The 17812-nt window shown below is 30.4% G+C and overlaps 1 protein-coding gene across 14 annotated transcripts in view; it reads right to left on the reverse strand.

Annotated features, from left to right (window-relative positions):
* Window positions 1-12576, reverse strand: part of LOC134696767 (exocyst complex component 1-like) — a 103952-nt gene extending 91376 nt beyond the window's left edge. For all 14 annotated transcript variants that reach the window (XM_063558717.1, XM_063558710.1, XM_063558714.1 and 11 more), the window contains exons 1-9: window positions 12448-12576; window positions 11139-11272; window positions 6515-6610; window positions 5674-5737; window positions 4994-5184; window positions 4181-4306; window positions 2066-2167; window positions 1235-1367; window positions 816-925 (exon numbers count right to left, since the gene is read on the reverse strand). In XM_063558717.1, coding sequence (XP_063414787.1) covers window positions 816-925; window positions 1235-1367; window positions 2066-2167; window positions 4181-4306; window positions 4994-5184; window positions 5674-5737; window positions 6515-6610; window positions 11139-11272; window positions 12448-12571 — 1080 coding nt within the window. In that variant the 5' untranslated portion in view covers window positions 12572-12576. The remainder of the gene's footprint in view (window positions 1-815; window positions 926-1234; window positions 1368-2065; window positions 2168-4180; window positions 4307-4993; window positions 5185-5673; window positions 5738-6514; window positions 6611-11138; window positions 11273-12447) is intronic.
* Between the last annotated feature and the right edge of the window lie 5236 nt (window positions 12577-17812).

Here is a 17812-nt window from a genome sequence, read left to right on the forward strand (position 1 = left end):
AAAGGACAATAACTCCTAGAGGGGTCAACTGACCATTTCGATCATGTTGACTTATTTGTAAATCTTACTTTGCTGAACATTATTGCTGTTTACAGTTTATCTCTATTTATAATAATATTCAAGATAATAACCAAAAACAGCAAAATTTCATTAAAATTACCAATTCAGGGGCAACAACCCAACGATGGGTTGTCAAATTTGTCTTAAACTAGATACCCCAATGATGATTGTGGCCAAGTTTGGTTTAATTTGGCACAGTGGTTTCAGAGGAGAAGATTTTTGTAAAAGTTAACGACGACGGACAATGACGCCGGACAACGGACGCCAAGTGATGGGAAAAGCTCACTTGGCCCTTCGGGCCAGGTGAGCTAAAAAGCTGAATATTGTCAGCTAGATTTAAAAACAAAATCCATCATTTTACAAAAGTTGAAACACTATATTTGTGAAATATAAACAAAATTTAAGGAGTCAATTTGGAATTTGTATTTCAAATATATTCTCTGTCAAAACAGAAGTTAAAATTTCAGGTAAAAATGTGATTCATTATAGCATATGTTGTACTGAGAGATAGCCTATACCAGATTAGGAAGCAATTTCCAGCGTAACTTTCATATTTAAAATCAATTTTCACTTTAATGAGAAGATAAGGTAGTGATGGTTTAAAGGTGTAGCCAAAAAATGTAATCTTTTGAATTTTTTTAGTAGTTCGTTTTACAGATGTTTAAATACACCTAATCTGAACATTCTTTTTTTTCTTTCTATAGAATATATCTAAATTTACTGTTAAAATATTCAATCAGATGAAAAGTTAATACCTGATGTATAAATAAATTATTTAGATGATGGGCAAGTCTTTTGGCAAAACCAGCAGCAAACTTGGTGAACTTCTTCTGTTGTTCCTCTACAGCGGCCATCTTTGTTAAGGCTAAAAAAGGATAATTGGTGAATAATGATAGCCAAGATAAATCTAAAATATCTTTATGCTCAAGGCACAAAATCAACATGAGAACAAACACTTCAAAGATTTCTTTTAAAAAATATGAATCCACAAATAAAATCCAAAAAAATCACAAAAACATAAGAATTTTATTAAAATGTAGTCTACAAAGGTATATATAATTCACTCAATGATATTTTTTTTTATTAAAAAAGATATATTTTCGTAAATATTCTGATATTCCAGCGTGACAGAAATGAGGAAGCAAGACATATAACCTCCTGCTCTGACACTTACCTGGATGAATATTAATATTGACACATTTATGGAGTGCTAGAGCAGCAGCAGTACACTCATAGATTCCATTAGGAGTTGACAGTTCACCATCCTGTAAAGCCTTCAGATGTTTGGTATCCAAGTCTAGTTGTGTCTACAATACAGAGAAAATTCATTTTTAACAGAATTAAACAGAGTCAAAGCTTTCGTATGAAATCTGATGAAGTTTTGATTCTTAGCGTTTTCAATGAGTTTCATTTAAGGACAACTTAAGCTAAAGTGCAGAAATGAAAATTTTCAAGTTATAAAGGGGTATAACTCTAGCCAAGTTTATAGTTACTCACTGCCTAAATTTGAACTCTGTCTGCAAGATCTGGTTCTTAGCATCGTGTATGAGTTTCATAAAATTTGTATGCAGCAAACTTAAGAAAGAGTGCAGAAACAAAGATTTTGCTTTTGGCAGGGGCATAATTTATTATCAACCCTTGGATATATACCACAACATTATGGACACAATGACAGAAAACGGATGGCCCAACAGAAAACGGTCAAGGGTAGCACTTTATGCTCCTTTTGCCTACAGTGCGGACATACAATACATACCACAACATTATGGACAGACTGACAGAAAACAGATGGACTGAGAGAAGAGTGGTCAAGGGAAACACTTAATGCCCCATTTTCCAGCAGTGAGGGCATCAAAATTTATCTGCCCTTGAATACATACCACAATATTATGGACAGAATGACAGAAAAACAAAAAGACTAACAGAAGAACGGTCAAGGGTAACACTTAATGCCCCTATTGATAGTGGCAGGGGCATAAAAATTTATCTGCCCTTGAATACATACCACAACATTATCCAGTTCTTCCAGTAGTTTCTGATGGTTTGTATTCCTGACTTTTATCAGTGTATCCTTATCTTTCATCACTTCCATCTGTTCTTTTACATTCTATAAAATCATAAAATATATAGAATAAAAATGTTATAGTGCAAACCTCAATTGTATAAATTTATCTTCTGACAGCAATATTTATTTCAGACAAGAATGTTAACTTGTTTATAGATCATTACATTATGTATTGCTCATCTTCCCTTTGACCATTTTCACCATTCATGAAGAAAACATAATTTACTTCATTCAAACCTAAACATGTGATAAACTATTTGTTTACAGTTTAACTAATTTACAAAAATAAACCATTACAAAAATAACATAAAAGGATGCCATTAAGGGTTGTCTTATTTATAGATGTTTATATATTTATTCATATATCTAAAAGGGAAACAAAAAAAGATGACATTTTTTACAATATCAATCTATAATAGTGTCAAAATCCTTATACAAAATCAATACAAGACTAACAATGCATTTCTTTGGTTCTTTATATGATATGTATAGATTATTACATGGCACTTTTCATATCAAACCCTTTATCGGCCCAAGGTTGTGATATCTTTATCGGCCCAAGGTATTCTGATATCATGAACGAGGGCCGATAAAGGGTCTGATATGAAAAATGACATGTAATTATCTTTTTATCATATACTTCAGCAGAAGATATACAGACAAGAACTATTAAAATTTAATTTTGTTTGTCTTTGCACTTTCAGAAAATATTTACAGACAACTTAAACAAATTCTTTACTTTTATTGTTTTATTGATATAACAAGCATTTTATTTGTTTTGTCATGTTCTTCAATAATATTGCCACCTCGTATGTCTTTTAAAACAAGTTTAACATAATTCATTTTTGCTCCACAACTATTTTTGGAAAAATCTTATCACTTGCCGTTTTCCGCGTTCTGTTGTCGTCGTCAATCAAATTTCCGGAAATGCTTGAAGTTGCATGTGATAAACGTCACGGAAATTAACGGAAAGGCATGTGATAACAATCCGGACGCAGTCAATAAAGGTACCTTTATCAGCCCGCTATTGAAATTCTAAAGAATCTGGTCAATAAACCTAGTAATCCTTTCATAGCCTTTCGATATTTTCAAATGTTATTGAACTGTAAAATTTTAGTAATATTGTATACAAGTATATGATAAATAGAGAATAATACATGGCAAAATCCGTATCATATGTCGTATCATCCCGAGACATCAATATCAGCCGGAGGGCCTTTAGGCCCGAGGGATGATATTGGTCGAGGGTGATACGGCATGTGATACGGATTTTGCCATGTATTATACGCTTTATCATATGTTTCAACAGAAGAGTATTATATCATATGAACTGTTTTCTGATCCATAGCACTGGGTTACCTTCAGTTCTGCTTTTGTCTTGTTTCAAAGCCTTAAAATAACTGCTCAATTATTTGGGTAACCTTACAATCTGTTGTTTTGAAAATATTTTGTTTATTATTGTATTTATTTGAGTGTTTTGTATATTTTATAGTTGCATTTAGTGTGCCAAAAATATGTTGTAAAAACTTGATGTTCGTGACGTCACATACAATATGAAAACTTGACGTTCGTGACGTTACATACCAAACAATGACGTCATTCAAAAAAAATAATTCTTAAGCAAAAAAAACAACAAAAAAAACTGACTAGATGTATAAAAAAAAAAAAAAAAAAAAAAAAAAGGTATGCGATACGGGTTTTACCTTGCGATACGGGTTTAGCTATGCGATACGGGGTATGCGATACAGGGTAGGTGATACAGATTGGAAAAACGAACCTTTATTAGATATACAAAATAGCTGTATTTTGTACTAAATAAATGATAAATATTAATATAACTTACAAAGATGATATACAATCTAAGCATATTTCATATATATACTGCAGAAACATAAATTTTCGTGGGGTTAGTATTTCGTCATTTTGTTTTTACATCAAATTTCATTGGGATTTAATTTTGTGGTTTCCAATAAATGGAACTGATATTATATGAAAGTTTTTCATGGATATATTCTTCCTACAAAATAAACGAAATTAAATCCTCCACTAATTTACCTGTAATATGTTATCATAGGATTCTAGTTTGCCTTCAATACTCTCTGCCTGATTTATTCCATCGTCTAACAATCTCATTAGATTGAGAACTTGGTCTTCTGAACCCATTATGGAGTGTATGTTGGCCTAATTTATAAAAGAAAAAACTTTTTTATTTTGAAATCAACTTTTTTTCCTTTACACATTTGAACATATAATAACAATTAACATGATTAAAGTGTGCATTACACAAAAAGGAGGGAATTATATTTTCCTAATGTTGTTTATAAGTTTTACCTGTCAAAGTAAATGTCTGAAGAAATACCTTATATAATATTTATTACCTACACATTTTTGATGAGAAGGTACAGTTAACTTGATTGACTGGTGGTTGCTTAACATCCAGTGGTAATAATATCATGCATATTGAAGATGTAAATTTGAGTATTATTACTTTTTTTTATTTGTCTGAACAAATTTAAGTATATAGAACAGTCAATAACTGTCATAGATAAAACTGTTGTTTTTCCTGTTTGAATGGTTTTACAGCAGTTGTTTAGGGGCTGTTTATAGCTTGTTGTTCCTTGTGAGCCAAGACTGTGTTGAAGGCTGTGCTTTGATCCATAATTGTTTACTTTTTACACATTGTGACTTGGATGGAGAGTTGTCTCATTAGCACTCATACCACATCATCTTACATCTATGTATATGTAGATTGTAGGTTTGTTGGTATGACTCACAATTTCCATTAAAAAACACTTGTAACAAGTCAGAAATGTTAAAGTTATGATCCATCTTATTAAAATCAATCTATTGCACCATTAGAATAATTACCCCATCTAAGACTGACAGCTGTTTTGACAAGTTTTCAGAAAACACCTCAGCATTACTAATAGCTGCCTGACATTCTGACATTAACTGGTCAAGGTCTGATTCTTCTTTAGATGATAATGCTTGATAATCTTCTTGTAAGACCTCGATATCATCTGCTGCTTGTGTTACTCGTTCTGTTGGTCTACTTACTTCTGAAATTGGAAAGGTGTTACTGTGTATTATATAAGTTACAATTCAGGAGAAAATGAAAATGACAGAATAAAGGACTTGATAGATCTTATCACTACATGTATTTGGATATCTGTGACACTTGACCTGCAAATATGTGAAACTTTTTTTTTGTACTTATAATTGTTTTTTGTTATAAACATTAATAGTTCTGAACATTCTGTTTTGATGACATCATTGTTTGTTTTCTTAAAACATTTTTAAGAATAATGTTAGTGCATGCAGTTTTATGTGTAATAGGAAAAAACAAATAAATAAAAGAAATATCACTAAAAAAAAATAATATCAACTGATCAACTACATGTTATACAAACTAATTGTCATATGCATTATCTGAACAGGCACTTTTCATATGACAATGTATGAGGAGGTCATGTAGGAAATTCACTCAAGATAAACACTTCTGAATTACAGCTCCCACATGATGGTCCTTACAGAACAATCTACTTTACCTTGAAGTAAATGTCTTGGTACATTAACAAAATCTGCCTTTTGTATTAAGTATCTTTGGCTTAACTGAAAAGAAAATGCAGTAGAGTGAAATTAATCATTTGTCAAAGGACAATATTTTACAATACCATCTTCAGTCCTCAAAAATTGTTGAAATGCAATTGATGAAATAATCATTAAGGCTTTGATATCACATATATTTTGTAATGCTTGTAAGAAACGTATTATAAGTATATTTATTAAGTAAACCTATTAAATTTTGGGATTTACAGATATCATCCACCTGATATGTAGGCTTCTAATTCACAGATACAGTGTTACCAACTTATCAACCTACAAACAAATAAATCATTCCAAACTGTACTAGGGGCCATCTTGAGCTTGTAGTAAGTTGTGAACAATAGCTCAATGGTTAAGCTCACTGTGGATTTGAGATAATAAAGTACAGCAAAAAAAGCACTGCGCCTCTGCTTTTGGTTTGTTCATGAAGAAATTTTGTGTCATGAATCAATACACTATGACCTCTCTTTTAATCACACCTTAGGCAAATTCAGGTGAAATTAAGTGTTTACATACATATATTTATCAAGGATTGAAATTGATAATACAAACCAATAATGTGACTTTTCATGTGTTTTGGTATAACTGATTGTGTAATGTGTAAATGAAGTGTGGTAAAACCTATCCAAAATTGTTTAATAATGCCTTTACAGAAATAGAAGTTTTAACAATGATTTGTTTTACAGATTACCAATATAAGCAAAATTTCAATGTATTAAATACAGTAATTTAAAACTGAAAGACCTTACTGTGACTAGTAGTACTATAAATAACTTAATGTACCTTCCAGAGAGTGGAAAGAAAAGATTCTTTCTCTGCCACACTACTTGCACTCCATTTAAATATTTTCTCAAAATGGAGATCAAATTCTGCTGTTTCCTGCAAAGATAATTGAACAGTAAAATTTTAATTGCATTCTATTACATTAAAAAAACAATCTTAAAAAATGTTTTTTTGAAAATTGCATTAATTAAGTTGTTTCCATTGGCAAAAAAAAAAAGGTTCTGAATAGTTTCACTTTAATGCATATATGTAAGTCAGCATCATATTTAAGGTGGTACCCAACACTTTCACTAAAATTAATTTGGCTCGTTTAATTTTCAAAAAATTTTGACGAAGTATTTACTTTGACCCTGTAACAAAAATATAACCAGATGCTCCGCAGGGCGTAGCTTTATACGACCGCAGAGGTTGAACCCTGAACGGTTGGGGCAAGTATGGACACAACATTCAAGCTGGATTCCGCTCTAAATTTTGATTGTGATTAAATAGTTGACACAGCATAGGTTTCTGACACAGAATGAATGTATTCAAATGAACTTAAAATTTTTGTTTTCTCTTAGAGCAATTCACTATGCTGTTAATCCGCTCAAAAAAATGTTTGAAGAAATTTTCTTTTTATTTAAGAAATTTCAAATGAGAAAAATTGAACCCAATTTTTTAATCACATCCCCCTTTCCCTTATTCCAAAACTAATTTCAATTAAAATATTCTAATGGAGTTTGCAACAATTACTACTCATTTAAATACATCATAAAATATTAAGATGTAAAAAAACTGCTTGTTATCACTGAATGGTAAAGATTATTTAAATTTATCAGTTGGTAGTAAAAAGTGAATATACATTGTATATTGTATATAACAAAGATTTAATTTGATTCTGGACAAAGAAAGATAACTCCAATTAAAAAAAATTCTTGCAGATATTTCTTGCTTACTATACTGGACAAAGAAAGATAACTCTTAATTAAAAAAAAAATTGCAATTTCACAATATTGTGAAATTAGATATTTCTTGCCATTGCACAATACTGTGCAATTGAAAAGACTTGCTATTGCACAATACTTAATATAATAATTTTAGATCCTGATTTGGACCAACTTGAAAACTGGGCCCATAATCAACCAGATGCTCCGCAGGGCGTAGCTTTATACGACCGCAGAGGTTGAACCCTGAACAGTTGGGGCAAGTATGGACACAACATTCAAGCTGGATTCCGCTCTAAATTTGGATTGTGATTAAATAGTTGACACAGCATAGGTTTCTGACAGAGAATGAATGTATTCAAATGAACTTAAAATTTTTGTTTTCTCTAAGAGCAATTCAATATGCTGTTGAATATTAATCCTCTCAAAAAAATGTTTGAAGAAATTTTCTTTTTATTTATGAAATTTCAAATGAGAAAAATTGAACCCAATTTTTTAATCACATCCCCCTTTCCCTTATTCCAAAACTAATTTCAATTAAAATATTCTAATGGAGTTTGCAACAATTACTACTCATTTAAATACATCATAAAATATTAAGATGTAAAAAAACTGCTTGTTATCACTGAATGGTAAAGATTATTTAAATTTATCAGTTGGTAGTAAAAAGTGAATATACATTGTATATTGTATATAACAAAGATTTAAGTTGATTCTGGACAAAGAAAGATAACTCCAATTAAAAAAAATTCTTGCAGATATTTCTTGCTTGCTATACTGGACAAAGAAAGATAACTCTTAATTAAAAAAAAATTTGCTATTTCACAATATTGTGAAATTAGATATTTCTTGCCATTGCACAATACTGTGCAATTGAAAAGACTTGCTATTGCACAATACTTAATATAATAATTTTAGATCCTGATTTGGACCAACTTGAAAACTGGGCCCATAATCAAAAATCTAAGTACATGTTTAGATTCAGCATATCAAAGAGGCCCAAGAATTTGATTTTTGTTAAAATCAAACTTAGTTTAATTTTGGACCCTTTGCACTTTAATTTAGACCAATTTTAAAACTGGACCAAAAATTAAGAATCTAAATACACAGTTAGATTTGGCATATCAAAGAACCCCAATTATTCAATTTTTGATGAAATCAAACAATGTTTAATTTTGGACCTCGATTTGGGCCAACTTGAAAACTGGGCCAATAATCAAAAATCTAAGTACATTTTTAGATTCAGCATATCAAAGAACCCCAAGGTTTCAATTTTTGTTAAAATCAAACTAAGTTTAATTTTGGACCCTTTGGACCTTAATGTAGACCAATTTGAAAACGGGACCAAAAATTAAGAATCTACATACACAGTTAGATTCGGCATATTAAAGAACCCCAATTATTCAATTTTGATGAAATCAAACAAAGTTTAATTTTGGACCCTTTGGGCCCCTTTTTCCTTAACTGTTGGGACCAAAACTCCCAAAATCAATACCAACCTTTCTTTTATAGTCATAAACCTTGTGTTTAAATTTCATAGATTTCTATTTACTTATACTAACGCTATGGTGCGAAAACCAAGAAAAATGCTTATTTGGGTCCCTTTTTGGCCCCTAATTCCGAAACTGTTGGGACCAAAACTCCCAAAATCAATACCAACCTTCCTTTTGTGGTCATAAACATTGTGTTTAAATTTCATTGCTTTCTATTTACTTTAACTAAAGTTATTGTGCAAAAACCAAGAATAATGCTTATTTGGGCCCTTTTTTGGCCCCTAATTCCTAAACTGTTGAAACCAAAACTCCCAAAATCAATCCCAACCTTTCTTTTGTGGTCATAAACCTTGTGTCAAAATTTCATAGATTTCTATTAACTTAAACTAAAGTTATAGTGCGAAAACCAAGAAAATGCTTATTTGGGCCCTTTTTGGCCCCTAATTCCTAAAATATTGGGACCAAAACTCCCAAAATCAATACCAGCCTTCCTTTTATGGTCATAAACCTTGTGTTAAAATTTCATAGATTTCTATTCACTTTTACTAAAGTTAGAGTGCGAAAACTAAAAGTATTCGGACGACGACGACGACGATGACGACGACGACGACGACGACGACGACGACGCCAACGTGATTTTTTCAAAATTTGCGGTCGTATAAAAATCTAAGTACATGTTTAGATTCAGCATATCAAAGAGGCCCAAGAATTTAATTTTTGTTAAAATCAAACTTAGTTTAATTTTGGACCCTTTGCACTTTAATTTAGACCAATTTTAAAACTGGACCAAAAATTAAGAATCTACATAAACAGTTAGATTTGGCATATCAAAGAACCCCAAGTATTCAATTTTTGATGAAATCAAACAATGTTTAATTTTGGACCTCTATTTGGGCCAACTTGAAAACTGGGCCAATAATCAAAAATCTAAGTACATTCTTAGATTCAGCATATCAAAGAACCCCAAGGTTTCAATTTTTGTTAAAATCAAACTAAGTTTAATTTTGGACCCTTTGGACCTTAATGTAGACCAATTTGAAAACGGGACCAAAAATTAAGAACCTACATACACAGTTAGATTCGGCATATTAAAGAACCCCAATTATTCAATTTTGATGAAATCAAACAAAGTTTAATTTTGGACTCTTTGGGCCCCTTTTTCCTTAACTGTTGGGACCAAAACTCCCAAAATCAATATCAACCTTCCTTTTGTGGTCATAAACATTGTGTTTAAATTTCATTGATTTCTATTTACTTTAACTAAAGTTATTGTGCGAAAACCAAGAATAATGCTTATTTGGGCCCTTTTTTGGCCCCTAATTCCTAAACTGTTGAAACCAAAACTCCCAAAATCAATCCCAACCTTTCTTTTGTGGTCATAAACCTTGTGTCAAAATTTCATAGATTTCTATTAACTTAAACTAAAGTTATAGTGCGAAAACCAAGAAAATGCTTATTTGGGCCCTTTTTGGCCCCTAATTCCTAAAATGTTGGGACCAAAACTCCCAAAATCAATACCAGCCTTCCTTTTATGGTCATAAACCTTGTGTTAAAATTTCATAGATTTCTATTCACTTTTACTAAAGTTAGAGTGCGAAAACTAAAAGTATTCGGACGACGACGACGACGACAACGACGACGCCAACGACGACGCCAACGTGATAGCAATATACGAAGAAAATTTTTTCAAAATTTGCGGTCGTATAAAAAATTCAAAAAATTTGAACCGAGCGTTTTATCAGAAAAATTACACTGGTTACATAGCAGTTTGACAAAAACTTATTTTGATCATTGAGATGCTTAATTTTCCCTTAACAACACAACATCATTAAAATGTTCTGCTGATTTCACAGAGTTATCTCCCTGTAGTGTTAGGTACCACCTTAAGTTGTTCCCATTGGCCAAAAAAAGTTGCTTCTAAATAGTTTCACTTTAATGTAAGTCAACATCATATTTAGACAAGTTTGGAAGCTATTTTAGCCATACAGTGACCAATATTTGTTAATTTCTGTGTCATTTGGTCTCTTGTGAAGAGTTATCTTATCTTCTTTTTAAATGTACATGGAATTTCTCGTTACATTGAAGACCTGTTGGTGACCTTCTGCTGTTGTTTTTTCTATGGTCGGGTTGTTGCCTCTTTGATACATTCCCCATTTCCATTCTCAATTTTATATAACTGTGATAGGATCTACTACAGTCTATACTAACCTTATTTGTACTTTTCCCATCAACAGTTCTTAGTTCTCTCAGTAACCATGACAACTTTTTCTTATATGACTCCCCTTTGTCAGCCTTCTTCACTTGGTATACTCTTGGCTGTACAGGGGTAATATCTGTTGATACTGAAATAAACCAACAATTCAACTCAATACATGTACTCCTTATAATCAACATGATTTAATTCTGCACCCACTACTTTTTACAAATTTATGGGTAAATGGTAAAATAAAATTTGGGTAAACTTATCTTTTCTAAATGACGTTTGTTATGATAATTACACTTAAATTGACTTTTTTATTTTTAAAAGTGTTCTTTAAAAAATCAAAACTAAAAGAATTGGAAATTTTCTGTACTTGTATTCTATATCAAATTATCAAATGTGAATTCCCAATAAATTTTTATATTGATCACTATTTGGAAGTTAAATATAAGCTACAATTATCCTACATGTAATTTAAAGTTGGCTCAAAATATTAACCCAACAAGGCCACACTTAAAAATATTTTGGTTTGCCCAAACCCTACTTAAAAAGGTTGAGACTGTGGGTAGGTAGGTAGGCATTTTTTTTTTAAAAGAAATTGAAGTATCAGATGTTTATTAGTCTTCATGCCTATTTGATTGAAAAAAAAACTTCTTCAAATCAGAACAATAAAAGAATTCGAGTAGGCAGCTTTTTTCTGGGTAGGTACGTTTTGGTATTCAAAAATTATTATTTATTATGGCCCAAAGACATTGTTCCCACATGATGGCACATCTTTTCAACAAACCAGACGAATTTATAGTCCTGTCATATGCACAATAAACTCTCCAAGAATTAAAACTATTTCAGTTGGAATTTGTCTGACCTTGCTGGTTCTGTATATGTAGGTCAGATGTACAATATATACAATGCAATTATTTCCTTTATCAAATATATACAGCAAACATTCATTTGTTGATGTGGTTCATAAGTGTTTCTTGTTTCTCATTTTTTACATACATGTAGATTTGACTGTTGGTATCCTGTTTAATAAGTTTTACACTAGTAATTTTTTATGCCCTTTATTGATTACTGTTGGTGTAAGCTCCATGTTATAGACCTTACTTTAACCATGATCATTATGGTTAAATTATAAATCATGACTTGATGAAGAATTGTCTCATTGGGGCTCATACCACATCTTTTAAAATCTATATATCTTGTATATGACATGTATGATGCAGAATCAAATTTTACTAAGAAGATCTTTGTTCTCACAGCCCATGGTCATGATGAATAACTTATTGATTTTATAAATGTTAAAATTCTTCAACTTACAAACAGCACAAAGAAAACTATTTTTCTTTTTCCGTCCCACTTTTGTGACATGAACAAATGCTACCAGTTGTTCATCATTAGGTAGAAAGACGTCCCTATGTAATGTATGTTTTATAGCTGTCATTTCTGTCTAAAAAAGACAAAAATATTCACTCTATAGTTTAGGCCAAACAAAATAGTATGTGGGTTAACTGTTACATGCTGACAAAAAATCGGGTCCGAAGATTATGAGTGAGGTAAGGATTTTTTTCATCTTTAATAACAAATTTTACATTGAACAGGCTATTATTTAAACTTAGAATTATTTTTAATTATGGAATTTGCTTCATTTCTTGTTATTGAAATTTTTAATAAATTCCATGTTTTTTCTGTACTGAAATGTTCTGTGCTGCGCACAACACTTTCTATTACAAAGAAAATAGTATATTTTCAATACAATGTACTGTGCCGCACACAACACTATCTAACCAAAATATGTTGTATGGAAAGTGTCATTAACCGCTCAAAAGATTATAATACCAAATAAACATGGAATTTATTAAAAAATTAAGACACAAGAAATTATGCAAATTCCATAATTAAAAATAATTCCAAGTTCAAATAATAGCCTGTTATTGAGTCTATGAGAATAATATTGTTATGACATGACAGTCAAATATATAGAATATGTAGGGTAAGAAATAAAAATTAGGGTACAGTCATGACAGTAAACACACATACTTTTTGTTTAGCCTTATCAGAACCATTCTTCTAGTTAAGATTTTCACACAATATTTACCTGCTTTACCATATTTACCCTCTTCTTAGTTTTCCTGATCAAAACTGTTGAACCAAAAAATTTAAGAAATGGCTTTCTTTAGTTTAATTCATCTGACTCTGTACTATAGTAATACTGATTCTGGTAACAGTTCATTGTAGTTGTAATTGTATTTGATAATGTTTGATGTATGTTATTCATTCAAGATATCTTAAATACATATAGGAAGATGTGGTGTGAGTGCCAACGAGACAACTATCCATCCAAATAACAATTTATAAAAGTAAACCATTATAGGTCAATGTAAGACCTTCAAACCAAGCCTATTGGTTCACACAGAACAACAATTAAGCTATAAAGGGCACAAAAATTATTAGCGTAAATCCATACAAACATTTACAGACCGTTTTATTATTTATACTTCAAAGGGATAAGTTTACTTCTAAAACCTGATCAGGAGTTGCTTTGGAACAAATGCAGAATTAAATTTCAAAATGGTATTAGCTGAATTTAGCCATGAATTTATATCAAATTGTGGAGTAAAACAAGGGGATGTACTTAGCCCCACTTTGTTTAATATTTATATAAATGGCCTTGTAAATGACCTTGATCATGCAAACACTAAACCAATTATTATAGGAGATGTTAAACTAACATCATTATTATGCAGATGACATTTTTTTATTGTCTGACACCCAACAAGGGCTACAAAATGCACTAAAAAAAAAGAAAACTTTTTTAGATAGAAGCTTTAGTACTATTTGGCCAAAATTGTGGAATGAACTAGGTATAAATGTAAGAAACTCTGAATCTTTGGATATTTTTAAATGTCGGTTGAAAACATTGTATTTCGAAAATTATTTTGAACTTTTCTGACTTTTTCTTGTACACAAGAAAAAGTCAGAAAAGTTCAAATTACCAAAGTACCAAAAAATGAAAATATATACTGTCACATATTTTGAACTTTTCTGACTTTTTCTTGTGTATCACACCAAAAAATGAAAATATATACTGTCACATATTTTGAACTTTTCTGACTTTTTCTTGTGTATCACACCAAAAAATGAAAATATATACTGTCACATATTTTGAACTTTTCTGACTTTTTCTTGTGTATCACACCAAAAAATGAAAATATATACTGTCACATATTTTGAACTTTTCTGACTTTTTCTTGTGTATCACACTGTCTGACTTTTTCTTGTGTATCACACTGTGATACACAAGAAAAAGTCAGAAAAGTTCAAAATATGTGACAGTATATATTTTCATTTTTTGGTATAGTACATACATATTGTATTTTTGTTTAGTATTTTTGTATTTTATATGTCATTTATGTGCAACGCCATTGAATACATATTGTATATGTAGAAATAGGTGTTTAATTAAGTTTTCATGTTTCATGTTTCAAATGAGTTAACTAAATTTTGTTCCCTTTAAATGGAAACTTGATGTTAACAAACAAAAATCAAAAATTATAATATTCAATTCTAATGGAAAATCTCATTGTAATTATTTTACTGTAGAAAAAGAACATCTTGAGACTGTTAAATCTATTTGTTACCTTGAAATAACTATAAATTGTTCAGGAAGTTTAAGTCATTCAAAAAAAAATCTAATGGAAAAAGGAAGAAGGCTTGGTTTAAAATTAAAAAAAACAGTCTCTTTAGATAATTCCTGCAGTGTGCTTGAAAAATTATTTGATACTTTAGTTGTTCCAATAACTCTTTATGGAAGTGAAGTTTGGGGTGTAAGCCAAGTGTTCAAAGATTCAGATCCATTTGAACATTTACATATTAAATTTATTAAAGAAACTTTAGGAGTGCAGTGCAAAACAACAAATGTAGCCTGTTTAACTGAAACAAACAGAATCCCTGTGTACTTTAAAATTCAGCTTTCAGCTATAAAATTTCTAAACCACATTGTAAACTCGCCTAACACTTTAGTCCATAAAATATATAATAATGTACAGAAAACAAGTAAATGGGTTAACATTCATTTGACATTGTAAAAGACTGGTTAAATAAATTAGGTTTTGCTCATCTTACTTTTGATACTTTTAATTTAAAATATCACATAAATCATTGTAAATAGTATCCAACAAAGAATATATGACCAGGCTAATATTAAATTATGAATTGTTCTATCAATAAATGTGAAAAATTAAATTTCTTTTGTCATACTAAAACAATTAGAAAAAGGCCCCCATATATTGATATATATGTAAATTCAAAAATAACCGATCAGTTTTCAGTAAATTTAAACTAAGTGCCCATCCCCTAGCAATTGAAAGAGGGTGTTATACCAACACTGAAAGATTAGTAAACGCATTTGCTTATCCTGTAACAGACAAGAAATTGAGGATGAATACCATTTCTTCTCAATCTGTCCATGCTATAAATCATTGAGGGATACCGATATACAAAATATTAATAAAAATCTTAATAAACCAGATAAAGTAAAAAGAAATTCAATTATTGGTCCATATGAAAAGGGGGGTTTGAATATGATAGATATCAGAAGTTATTTCACTGCTTTAAAAGCTATGTGGGTAAAAAGACTAGTAAATGATTGTGAAGGAGGGTGGACAATTATACCTAAACACTATTTTTATAATTTTGGGTCAAACTGGTTAGTGTTTCAAACAAACAGTGGGGATAAGACAGACCAAAGCATTGAAAACATCCCCGATTTTTATAAAGATATTATTAAATGTTGGAAATTAACTGGTGGAGGTCTAACTTAAAAACCAGAAACATTTACAGATATAAGAAAACAAATATTATGGAACAATAAATTTATTAAATTTGAAAATAAAGTTATATTTTTAAAATATTGGATTAAAAGCGATCTTATTTAAGTAAATGATATCATAGATGAAAAAGGTTGTATTTCCCAAGTCAAACTGAACTGCTATTATTAGCTGTTTTTTAGCTGTTATTTACCAGTTTTTCATATTTTTAGCAGTCCTTTAGCTGTTCTAAGCATTCAATCTAATAGCAGTTTGAAAAACTGCCACATTTTACCATTTCTTAGCATTCGGCTTAGCATTCGTCTTAGCATTCAGCTTAGCATTCGTCTTAGCATTCATCTTAGCATTCCTCTTAGCAGTCGGGACAACAGTTATGACAGCAGTTCGATAGCAGTTGACCTATTAATTCTTTGTTATAAAAATGCTTGGATCTGGCTATGTTTTCAGCTTGAAGTTAAACATTTATTTGAAGATAATATTTGCTAGTGAAAAAGTGTATTTTTGTCAATATAAGCTTAATGTTGGATGAATTGAATACTTTTACACACCTGCAGTACAGTAAGTTGAAAGTTATAGTTAATGCTTTTGTATATTCTCAAATCTGACATAACTTTGAAGGGGGAAACAGAAATCATACAGAAAGCCCAAAAAAGGGGGATTGTTGTTTATTTAAATAGAATATCTGATGTTGACAGGATTGTAATAGAATGTTAGCATATATATTTACAGCTCAAGATGTTATTTGAAAGAAATATAGATATGAATATTATTTTAATCTATTATTTTGTTAAAAAAACAATCTTATCATATTCAAGAGTTGAAAAAAGGGGGAGGTAAACCAGTAGACTGTGAATAGCTGATTGGTTAAAATAATGAAATTAATTTATAATATATAATTTTACTTTAGTTTGTTTTAGAAAAAAGAAACATAATAGTTTGTTTTAGAAAAAAAGAAACATAATATATATTACATGTATCAAGAATTTATTTGTTTAAAATTCCAAAAGAGAAAGAGGATATAACTGTTGTCTTTTGTTCCACATTTAATAGAATAAAAACAGTACATTTGGCATGTTTGGTAATAAAATAATGATAAATGAAATAACTTCTAATTTGAAAATCACTTAGTCAAGGTAGTAATTAGCCTCTTAGCAGTAATATCTCTTCAATAAGTTGCTTTTTTAAAAGTCTTGATAGTTAAAGTGCTTTTTTAATTGATCCTATATCATTACGGCCACTAACATAATTAATAAGGGATCTAAGACCAGCTAAAGTAAGTGCTTCTCACATTTTTGTTTACGTTCCCTTAAAATTAAGTCCTTTATTGGAGATAGGATAGTTACTGCTCTAATTACAAATATAAGTTTAAGTACAACTTTTTGAAATTTCACAAAGACTAACAGTAAAATATAAGAATTTTAATAATTTTTGCTTTCGTATCTTGTACACTGTATATTGATTACCAGTATTCATGTGTCACCTTTTAGTATTGCAACTTTTGGCAGATCTGATAGCATTCCACAGCAGTTATTAGCAGTTTATAAAACCATATTAGGATGTATGACTTAGCAGTTGCCATGAATATTCATTATTGACAGCTGTTATTATAGCAGTTCTCATGAATATTCATTATTTAATAGCTGTTATTATAGCAGTTCTCATGAATATTCAGATCTCATTTAAATTTTTCGTTAAAAATAACTGCCAAAGAACTGTGAAGGCTAAATAAACTGCTAAGAAACAGCTACGGAATGCTATTGAAATGCCTTTATGCAAATTAATCATTGCCTTATATTTGGTAACTGTGAATGCTAATGAACTGCCAAATAACTGCTGTCAAGTGGGAACTGTGAATG

This window comes from Mytilus trossulus, chromosome 14 (genome assembly GCF_036588685.1).
Source record: "Mytilus trossulus isolate FHL-02 chromosome 14, PNRI_Mtr1.1.1.hap1, whole genome shotgun sequence".
Taxonomy (NCBI): domain Eukaryota; kingdom Metazoa; phylum Mollusca; class Bivalvia; order Mytilida; family Mytilidae; genus Mytilus; species Mytilus trossulus.